The sequence below is a fragment of the Oncorhynchus mykiss genome, chromosome 6 (genome assembly GCF_013265735.2).
Source record: "Oncorhynchus mykiss isolate Arlee chromosome 6, USDA_OmykA_1.1, whole genome shotgun sequence".
In the NCBI taxonomy this organism is placed as follows: Eukaryota; Metazoa; Chordata; class Actinopteri; order Salmoniformes; family Salmonidae; genus Oncorhynchus; species Oncorhynchus mykiss.
In genome coordinates, this window is record NC_048570.1 from 26477632 (window position 1) to 26488522 (window position 10891).

The window sequence follows — 10891 nt, forward strand, 5'->3', positions numbered from 1 at the left end:
ATGGTATTTGTATTTGTATTTCTTTGATGCATTTTTTCCCACATACTGTATTAATTTACTTCCTTCCTAGTTTTATTTCACAGAATTGAGCTGAAATAGGTCTAGTCCAATAATGTACGTGAAAAACAAACAGTGTGACTATTGAGCATTGGAGCTATTGGTAAGGGACAGTGAATACAACCATACTAATAATTTGGTGGGTGCTTATATTTTTCCTATTTCACACAGGTACAAGTGTGTATTTAACACATGCAAATTGGATGTGTTTTATTGCATATCCCAACTCCCTGTGATACACCCTCGGAGAGAGTGGGGTCACAATTCTGGGTCTTCTATGATCAAGTGTTAAGTGCCTTGCTCAAGCACATATCGACAAATTTTTCACCTTATCAGCTTGGGTATTCAAACTAGTGACCTTTCAGTTACTGGCCCAACGCTCTAACCGTTAGGCTACCTGCCACCCCATGCCATGTGATAGCTGAGCAGCCCCATACTATGTGATGGCCGTTCATTAAAGCGTACCAGTATTTGTAATGTAATCTTGGACAGAATGGAATTTGCTGTAGGGGCAGTCACGACTGCAGTTATGCGGACACAATGTTTCCGGCTTAATGTAATGCTTGCCTTTAACCATCCATGACTTATCTTGACTGTTTGTGCAGCTTGCTAGACTCAAACGATCCCTGTTTTCTTGATTTTAGTACAATGTGTTTGCAGTTTGGGTTTGTGGTAATTTATTGAGACATTTCAGGAGACCTGTGCACCTGAGTCTAGTATGCACCTAATATCTAACATCCAGATGTTGCCTACAAGGCACTAGGCTGAGGACAACTGAGCTTTCATGGGTGACGATGATGCAACTGTCATTGTTGATTATTCTGGAGAAATGAACTAACAAATGTCATAACTTTGTCATGGGCTGTTTTTAATTTGTTCCACACACTTCAGTGGTTGAGAATCAGACACAGTCTTAGCACCCTATACTGCCCCCAAAGCAAATTAGCACTCTCTTATCCTGCTAGAACACTACCCAATATATATTACAGTCTTAGCACCCTATATTGCCCTTAAAGCAAATGAGCACTCTCATCCTGCTACAGATGTAGCATTTTAATTTGAGCCAGTTTCATACAGCAGGAAAATAATCCTGCACCAACAGGAAATGTGAATTATTATGTGGATTATAATTAATGGACATGTTTGTAGGGGTTGACATATTTTTCGTAAATGCAAATCAAGTCTGAAATTTCAAAGTGGAAATTGCAAACTTTAGAAGCTTTTTTGAACCTCAAATACACTACATGTTTTTAATTTTCTGTGTTGCTGGACAGTTCTCCTGCGACAGGGTGATCAAATTAATATTCTACATCTGTAGGACACAAGCCAAGTGCTATTGTGTGTTATAACCACACTGTGAGTAATATGGCTGCACCATCCCAGTGTTAGCTCCAGCAGCACAGCACTGGCAGGAGCTGGTTGGAGGTGTGAATGTGGATGGCAGCTGACTGCACACAGGAGTCCACCAGGCTGCTTCGGCAGCTGCTCAGCCAGTGTGGAGCAGGACTCAGTGGGGCACAGAGGAAAGGTCACGCTGTGGTTAATAATGTGACAGAGGAGATATCAAGGGAGGACAGTAGCGGACCAAGTAATACCCATCACTACACATCTGCGTTTTCCCCACCCATTGTATCAGCTCTGGGACCAGAAATTGGCCCTGACATTTCTAACACATCAGCCCATTTTTTCCTTGAGGTACCCATAATTAGCCAAATAATGATCACATTGCGCAAAAAAAGAGACAAGTTAGACATGCCCACTGGCCTAAAAATGGACCAGCCCATCTGGCATTTGCCTGAAATGCCACATGGCTAGTCCGCCCCTGCTCACCTATTCTGCATGGCAGGTCTAATGGATAGGGTGCGTGCAAAGTGCAAGAGAGGGGGTTTGGTTAGAATACATAAACCTTGACACTGATGGACATATAGTCTAAGAGCTGCAATCAGATTAACTTCTAATGTCATCTTCTCAGTCAAAGCTGCTTATCATAACCCAATATAAATCCACTAGGGCCGTTTCCCTCCACTTTTAGTATTCTAGCCTGTTGTGAATGTCAGGCATTTTATCAAAACCATATTCCATAGATGACGTCCATGTACCAATTGCCATTGAGCAGTGAGACAGTGGGCATTTTATGTGAGACATTGTGAAAGTTTGTTTTGAAACAGAAGGAGAGACAGCCAGAAGGATTGTTGCATTTCTGCCATACATCAAAGTCAAGATGAATTATATAAAAGGATCTAGCCCGGCATGTCTTAAGATTTTTGACGTCATTAAAGTCAACAATCAAATCCAATTTTCTCTTCTGTTCTTAGTCTACACAGATAAATTGAGATAAAGGGACATATTTGCTAAGCGTTTGCAGCAGGTGCAAACTCTGCATCTGTTTTTCTTTCAAAAGATTACTAAAATCAGGACGAGAGAATACAAATGTAAAAGAAAGGTTAGAAGAGAGATTAAGGCTGTTATTGTGATGGAACAGTTTTATGTTTTAGCTTAGTTTTTTTTGTTTTTATCCCTTCCCACTGGGCACACGGATTGAATCAACAAGGTTTCCACATCATTTCAATGAAATTACACTGAACCAACGTGGAATAGACGTTGAGTTGGCGTCTGTGACCAGTGGGTAACTGAAAAAAAGCGTGACGAAAGCTTAGTAAAAAAATTCTAAATGCTACATATTTTGCATAGACTGCCATTATTTAACAGTGCATTCTGGTAATTATAAAAGACAAGAGCGAGTAAAACCAAAAGCAAGTAAATTGATGCCATACAATAGGGTGCAGTGTGAGGAGTTAAACATGGACAGTACACTATTCAGAATCCAGATCGTAATCAACATGGCTTACAGTTGTCACAATGTGATGCATTGATTATCCCACATTGATTTACACGGACATGGGATAGAGATTGATGAAGTCAAGGATTAAAGCATTTCAAAGATAATGTGTTTATAAAAGGTTGTCACTGATATTGAAATACACTATATATGCACATGTACAGTACCAGTCAAAGGTTTGGACACCTATTCACTCAAGAGTTTTTCTTTATTTTTACTATTTTCTACAATGCAGAATAATAGTGAAGACATCAAAACTATGAAATAACATATATGGAATCATGTATTCACCAAAAAGGTGTTAAACAAATCAAATGTATTTCAGATGTTATATTCTTCAAAGTAGCCACCCTTTGACTTGATGACAGCTTTCCACACTCTTGGCATTCTCTCAGCCAGCTTCATGAGGAAAGCTTTTCCAACAGTCTTGAAGGAGTTCCCACATATGCTGAGCACTTTTTGGCTGCTTTTCCTTCACTCTGCGGTCCAACTCATCCCAAACCATCTCAATTGGGTTGATGTTGGGTAATTGTGGTGGCCAGGTCATCTGATGCAGCACTCCATCACTCTCCTTCTTGGTCAAATAGCCCTTATACATCCTGGAGGTGTGTTGGGTCATTGTCCTGTTGAAACCAAAATTATAGTCCCACCAAGCGCAAACCAGTTGGGAAGGCATGTCGCTGCAGAATGCTGTGGTAGCCATGCTGGCTAAGTGTGTCTTGAATTCTAAATAAATCACAGACAGTGTAACCAGCAAAGCACCCCCACACCATCACACCCCCTCCTCCATGCTTCACCATGGGATCCACACATTTGGAGATCATCCGTTTACCTACTCTGTGTCTCACAAAGACATGGCGGTTGGAACCAAAAATCTCAAATTTGCACACATCAGACCAAAGGACAGATTTCAAATGGTCTAATTGTCCATTGCCCGTGTTTCTTGGCCTAAGCAATTATCTTCTTCTTATGGATTTGGTATTTTACCAAATAGGGTTTTCTTCTGTATACCAGCCCTAACTTGTCACAACACAGCTCAAATGCATTAATAAGGAAAGAAATACCACAAATTAACTTTTAACGGGGCACACCTCTTAATTGAAATGCATTCCACCTCATGAAGCTGGTTGAGAGAATTCCAAGAATATGCCAAGCTGTCATCAAGGAAAAGGGTGGCTACTTTGAAGAATCTCAAATATAAAATATATTTTGATTTGTTTAACACTTTTTAAGTTACGACATGATTCCATATGTGTTATTTCATAGTGTTGATGTTTTCACTATTATTCTACAATGTAGAAAATAGTCAAAATAAAGAAAAACCCTTAAATGAGTAGGTGTGTCCAAACTTTTGACTTGTACTGTATGTGGACACCCCTTCAAATTAGTGGATTCGGCTATTTCAGCCATACCCGCTGCTGACAAGTGTATCATCAAGCACACAGCCATGCAATCTCCATAGACAAACATTGGCAGAAGTATGGCCTTACTGAAGAGCTCAGTGACTTTCAGTGTGGCACTGCCATAGGATGCCACCTTTCCAACAAGTCAGTTAGTCAAATTTGTGTGTGGTTGAAAAACAAGTTTTAATGACTCCAACCTAAGTGTATGTAAACTTACGACTTCAACTGTAGATATTCCATTAAAAATCTGCAGTTTCCAGCTACAATAGTAATTTACAAGATTAATAACAATGTCTACACTGTATTTCTGATCAATTTGATGTTACTTTAATGGACAATGTTTTTTGATTTTCTTTCAAAAACAAGGACATTATTAATAAGTCATCCCAAACTTTCAAATGGTAGTGTATATACAGTTGAAGACAGAAGTTTAAATACACTAAGGTTGGAGTCATTAAAACTCATTTTTCAACCACTACACAAATATCTTGATAACAAACTACAGTTTTGGCAAGTCGGTTAGTCGGTTAATTTATAATTCACTGTATCACAATTCCAGTGGGTCAGAAGTTTACACAAACTAAATTGACTGTGCTCTTTAAACAGCTTGGAAAATCCCAGAAAATTATGTAATGTCTTTAGAAGCTTCTGATAGGCTAATTGACATAATTTGAGTCAATCAGCCAAGACCTCAGAAGAAAAAAAATTGTAGACCTCCACAAGTCTGGTTTATCCTTGGGAGCAATTTCCAAACGCCTGAAGGTACCACGTTAATCTGTACAAACGATAGTACGCAAGTATAAACACCATGGGACCACGTAGCCGTCATACCACTCAGCAAGGAGACACGTTCTGTCTCCTAGAGATTAACTTACTTTGGTGCGAAAGGTGCAAATGAATCCCAGAACAACAGCAATGGATCTTGTGAAGATGCTTCAGGAAACAGGTACAAAAGTACCTATATCCACAGTAAAACGAGTGCTATTTTGACATAACCTGAAAGGCTGCTCAGCAAGCAAGAAGCCACTGCTCCCAAACCGCCATAGAAAAGCCAGGCTACGGTTTGTAACTGCACATGGGGACAAAGATTGTACTTTTTAGAGAAATGTCCTCTGGTCTGATGAAACAAAAAATAGAACTGTTTGGCCATAATGACCATCGTTATGTTTGGAGGAAAATGGGGGAGGCAAGCCAAAGAACACCATCCCAACCGTGAAGCATGGGTGTGGCAGCATCATGTTGTGGGGGTTCTTTGCTGCAGGAGGGACTGTAGTAGCTCAAGACATCAGTCAAGAAGTTAATGCTTGGTTGCAAATGGACAATGACCCCAAGCATACTTCCGAAGTTGTGGCAAAAAGGCATAAGGACAACAAAGTCAAGGTATAGGATTGGCCATCACAAAGCCATGACTTCAATCCTATAGAAAATGTGTGAGCAGAACTGAAAAAGTGTGTGCGAGCAAGGAGGCCAACAAACCTGACTCAGTTACACTAGCTCTGTCAGGAGGAATGGGCCAAAATTCACCCAACTTATTGTGGGGAGCTTGTGGAAGGCTACCTGAAACGTTTGACCCAAGTTAAACAATTTAAAGGCAGTGCTACGAAATACTACTTGAGTGTATGTAAACTTCTGACCCATTTGGGAATGTGATGAAAGAAATAAAAGCTGAAATACATCATTCTCTCTATTATTATTCTGACATTTCACATTCTTAAAATAAAGTGGTGATCCTAACTGACTGTCATGCCCTGACCATAGAGAGCTGCTTATTCTCTATGTTGGTTGAGGCGTGACAGTGACTAGGGTGGGTCATCTAGGTGTTTAATGATCTATGTTGGCCTGGTATGGTTCTCAAAGCAGCTGTTTATCGTTGTCTCTGATTGGGGATCATATTTAGGCAGCCATTTCCCCATTGTGCTTGGTGGGCTCTTGACTATGGATAGTTGCCTGTTAGAACTATTGTTAGCGGCATGTTTTGTTTTTCTTCTGTTTTGTTTGGGGAGTTTATTATTTATTAAACATTGTCACGTTCTGACCTTAGTTCCTTTGTTTTGTCTTTGTTTTTGTATGGTCAGGGCGTGAGTTGGGGTGGGCAGTCTATGTTTGTTTTTCTATGTTGGTTTTTGTGTTCGGCCTAGTATGGTTTTCAATCAGAGGCAGGTGTCGTTAGTTGTCTCTGATTGAGAATCATACTTAGGTAGCCTTTTTCCACCTGGGTTTTGTGGGTGTTTATTTTCAGTCTTTGTGTGTCTGCACCGGACAGAACTGTTTCGGTTGTTTTTGTTATTCAGTGTTCAGTTTGGATTATTATTAAATAAGATGAACACTAACCACGCTGCGCTTTGGTCTGATCCTTACTCCTCCTCAGACGAAGAGGAGGAAATCTGTTACAAACATTTGGAATTCTACACATGCTGCGCCTTGGTCCAATCATTATAACGAACGTGACAGGGAATTTGATTCAATGTCAGGAATTGTGAAAAATGGAGTTTAAATGTATTTGGTGTATGTAAATAATACTACTTGAGCAAAAGTAAAAAAATATTTGGCTTTAAATATACTTAAGTATCAAAAGTCAATGTAATTGCTAAAATATACTTATCAACAGTAAAAGTATAAATCATTTCAAATTCCTTATATTAAGCAAAGTAGACTGCAACATTTTATTGTTTTTATATTTTAATTTACGGATAGCCAGGGGCACACTCCAACACTCAGACATCATTTACAAACGAAGCACGTGTGTTGAGTGATCCTTGACTGGTCTCTCAAAGCACTTCATGATGACAGAAGGGAGTGCCACAGGGCGATAGTCATTTAGTTCAGTTACCTTTGCTTTCTTGGGTACAGAAACAATGGTGGACATCTTGAAGCAAGTGGGGACAGAAGACTGGCATAGGGAGAGATTGAATATGTCCATAAACACACCAGCCAGCTGGTCCGCGCAAGCTCTGAGAACGCGGCTTGGGATGTCGTCTCGGCCGGCAGCCTTGCAAGGGTTAACAATCTTAAATGTCTTACTCATGTCGGCTACTGAGAACGAGAGCCCACAGTCCTTGGGGGCGGTGCTATCCTCAAAGCGGGCAAAGAAGATGTTTAGCTTGTCCGGGGGCAAGACGTTGGTGTCCCCTACGTGGGTGGTTTTCCCTTTGTAATCTGTGATTGTCTGGATTCCCTGCCACATACGTCTTGTCTGAGCCGTTGAATTGCGACACCACTTTGTCTCTGTACTGACATTTTACATATCTAAGCCTCCCACTTGATCTGTCTCTATCCTCCTGACTGGCGTTTATTTTTTTTAAAGAAACAAAATATACTCTGCATTGCTGATAAAATCTGGGTAAAAGATTGAAAGGAATGTGAGTCTTATTCAGTACATTTAGTTATCACTTGATTTTCTACCAACCTTGCCAGCAGGCATGCCAGCTAAGATAGACAACTCTAACTTGATTCATAGCCTGTAATACCTTCTTGGTAGCTAATTGAGGTTGGGAGATAGGTTCTCAATCTGGGCTAGATAAAGCCAACTTCATACAATTGCTGGGTGGCTAGTAGTATTACAAAGAAACAAAAACCACAATGTTTAACAAAACAATAATTTTCATACAGGACAAATCTGAGGGGGCACGTGCCCCTGTGGGCATGACGCCTCTGCACTTTATTGGTCACTCGTGTCCATGGCTGGATCTGCCTCTGTATTCTTCAACCAACATGTCCAATCAACAAAATGAGGCCACAGCTCCATTGATCAGCCAGAGGAGAGGGTATTCTTGAGACATGCTCTCGCTCCCATACAATGGCGATGGATAGGAGACAGTTTTTTGAACAGCTAATGACATTGAAACATGCTGCAGAATGCAAAATGTGGCTGTCTGAACATTTTTTATAAGATGCACTTGTCTGATGAGAGTTGATTTTGCATTAGATCTTTTGTGGATATTGGATGTCAAACCAGCTTACACTTTTCCTTACTCGAGCAAAGCATCACTGTGGCTGTATCTCTTTGTTACAGGGGGAGTCACGCCACAGACACACAGTGACTACTGAACTCATCCACGTCCAGACTGAGGCTGTCCTAACATTCAGAAGACTTGCCCTGGGACTGGCCTGTTTTTTCACCTGTAATAACCCTCCTACCTCCTACCCTGGTAAGGGGTCTGGTCTGGAGCTCAAGCTTTAACAGGGAGGACATTGTTCAGTATTCACTTCCAGTTGGACTGGACCAAACTAAAACCAAACTATTCGCATTGATGCTTTTACAGATTTCATATGCTTAATTTCCTCTTCCCACTATTCAACATTTTTTATATGATGCAGACTTGCACTTGTTCACTTTGAACTAGCTATTGGGAAAATCAGAGAGAGGGACCCCAGAACCTATGCCTATGATAATGATCCTCAGTAACCAAATACTACTATGATAGGTCAGACTGTCGGAGTCAACTCCACACTCCATCAAATATATTTTAGGTCTCCAGCTGTATTATAACTTGTGGTTTAACATCAAGGATAATCTCAAAATGGATTAGCTTTTGTTTGTTAAATAGCGTTCCTCTGCATACACAATGTTTGTCTCTATCAGTGTTTTAAACAAGCTCATAGCTTTCTACTTTTGATTAATTGTAATTGCCCATTAGATTAAGACAACATGAGTCAAATGATGCTTTGACAAGACAGACTTAATGTGATCACTATTTGAATGGCTCTCAGGAAAGTGCCCTGATGTCTTTGTCTTCTCTCAGCGAACTTAACTGTCTGCAGTTTATCTGTCAGTCTACTGTTCAGTACAGGGCAGGACAGTGTATCAATACTATTTAGAGAACAGATGGTTCCTATAGCAGACAACATGAACATGACCCCAGAGCATCCAACACAGAACTGCTCCAACTGCAGCCAGGCGTTTGTCCCAGAGCTCAATGTGGTTAAGGCTGTCGTGCTAGGACTGATACTTGGGACAATTATTGTATGTGGGGTTTTTGGGAACATCCTGGTTATCTTGTCGGTGGTCTGTCATCGACACCTACGAACAGTCACACACTACTTCATCGTCAACCTAGCGGTGGCAGACCTCCTGCTGAGCTCCATCGTTCTGCCTTTCTCTGCCACCTTTGAGATCCTAGGGTACTGGGTGTTCGGAAGGCCCTTCTGCAATGTGTGGGCAGCGGTGGACGTGCTGTGCTGCACAGCCTCCATCATGAGCCTGTGTGTGATCTCAGTGGACCGCTACATCGGGGTCAGCTACCCGCTGCGCTACCCAGCCATCGTGACAGAGCGCAGGGCACTGCTTGCCCTGGTTGGCCTGTGGGCTCTGTCCGTCACCATCTCCATTGGCCCTCTGTTTGGCTGGAAAGAGCCGGCGCCAGAAGACGAGTCAATCTGTAAGATCACAGAGGAGCCTGCCTACGCCATCTTCTCTGCTGTGGGCTCCTTTTACCTCCCGCTGGCCATCATACTGTCTATGTACTGTAGGGTGTATGTGGTGGCCCGCCAGGAGAGCCGGGGCCTGAGAAAGGGGCACAAAACAGACAAGTCAGATTCAGAGAGTGTCACGCTGAGGATCCACCGCGGCAACATGGCCGTGTCTGAGGATGAGGCCCTGCACAGCCGCACACACTTCGCCCTGCGTCTCCTGAAGTTCTCCAGAGAAAAGAAGGCCGCCAAGACCCTGGGCATTGTGGTTGGCTGCTTTGTGCTCTGCTGGCTCCCTTTCTTCCTGGTTCTGCCCATAGGTGAGTGTTACCCATTGTACCCAGGCTCCTTACCTTGTCGACCGTGCTCCACAGCTACCATGTCATGCTGTTAATGCCACCCCCTCTTGTATCTATACTTGGCAAAATAATTTATGAGGTTTTGTAATTAAATTGTATTGCAGAGATGGCTGTTGGCGGGAGGGAGGGTGGGGGGGGAGTGTTGGATGATTCCCAAAATAGATTTTCACAACAGTCTCTGGTGCCGTATCATGCATACCTTTCTCATGTCATACGGTATCAACCATAGAAGTAGAACAACTTTATTTATATGTGTAATAAATAGGTTTATGTTATGTGAGGTTGTTCGATGTGGATGATGTAAAAAATTATATTGAGCTATGTGCTATTCTTCCATTAACCAGTATTGGGCTGCATCTGCAAAGATTTCCTTTTATTGATGCCAAATTAAAATGATCTGAAATAAGTAAAATGTTGCATCAGAAAGTGTACACATGCAACACTTCAATCTCCTTCTCATCCTGTTGTTATTTTACCTTTCGTACACGACTGCTTTGAAATATAATTTAACAACCATACTATTATTTTATGAGTATATATGAATACACATACTAATAATGGGGTATTTCATGTGTAACTAATAAAATAAAGTAATTTCAGTAGCTTTTATTTCAGACCACACAAAATGTTGAAAGACAAGTATAATTGCCCGTAAGCGTTTTCTGATGTTAACAAAGCTTTGAATAGAGTCAGTATTATTTAAAAAAATAACACTGATTGATGAAAGTTTCAGAATAGGCAATATTATCATCCTCACTGTTTCATATTATGAAAGAATCGTGTTTACATAACGCTTTTATGTAAAAATTGTTGAGAGGATTTTC

General features: G+C 41.2%; 1 protein-coding gene across 1 annotated transcript in view; it reads left to right on the forward strand.

Annotated features, from left to right (window-relative positions):
* The first annotated feature begins 8782 nt into the window (after positions 1-8782).
* The window catches only part of adra1aa (adrenoceptor alpha 1Aa), a 10942-nt gene continuing 8833 nt past the window's right edge, over positions 8783-10891 (forward strand). Inside the window, exon 1 of the mRNA XM_021605899.2 lies at positions 8783-10028. Within this exon, the coding sequence (XP_021461574.1) occupies positions 9125-10028 (904 nt within the window). The 5' untranslated portion in view covers positions 8783-9124. The remainder of the gene's footprint in view (positions 10029-10891) is intronic.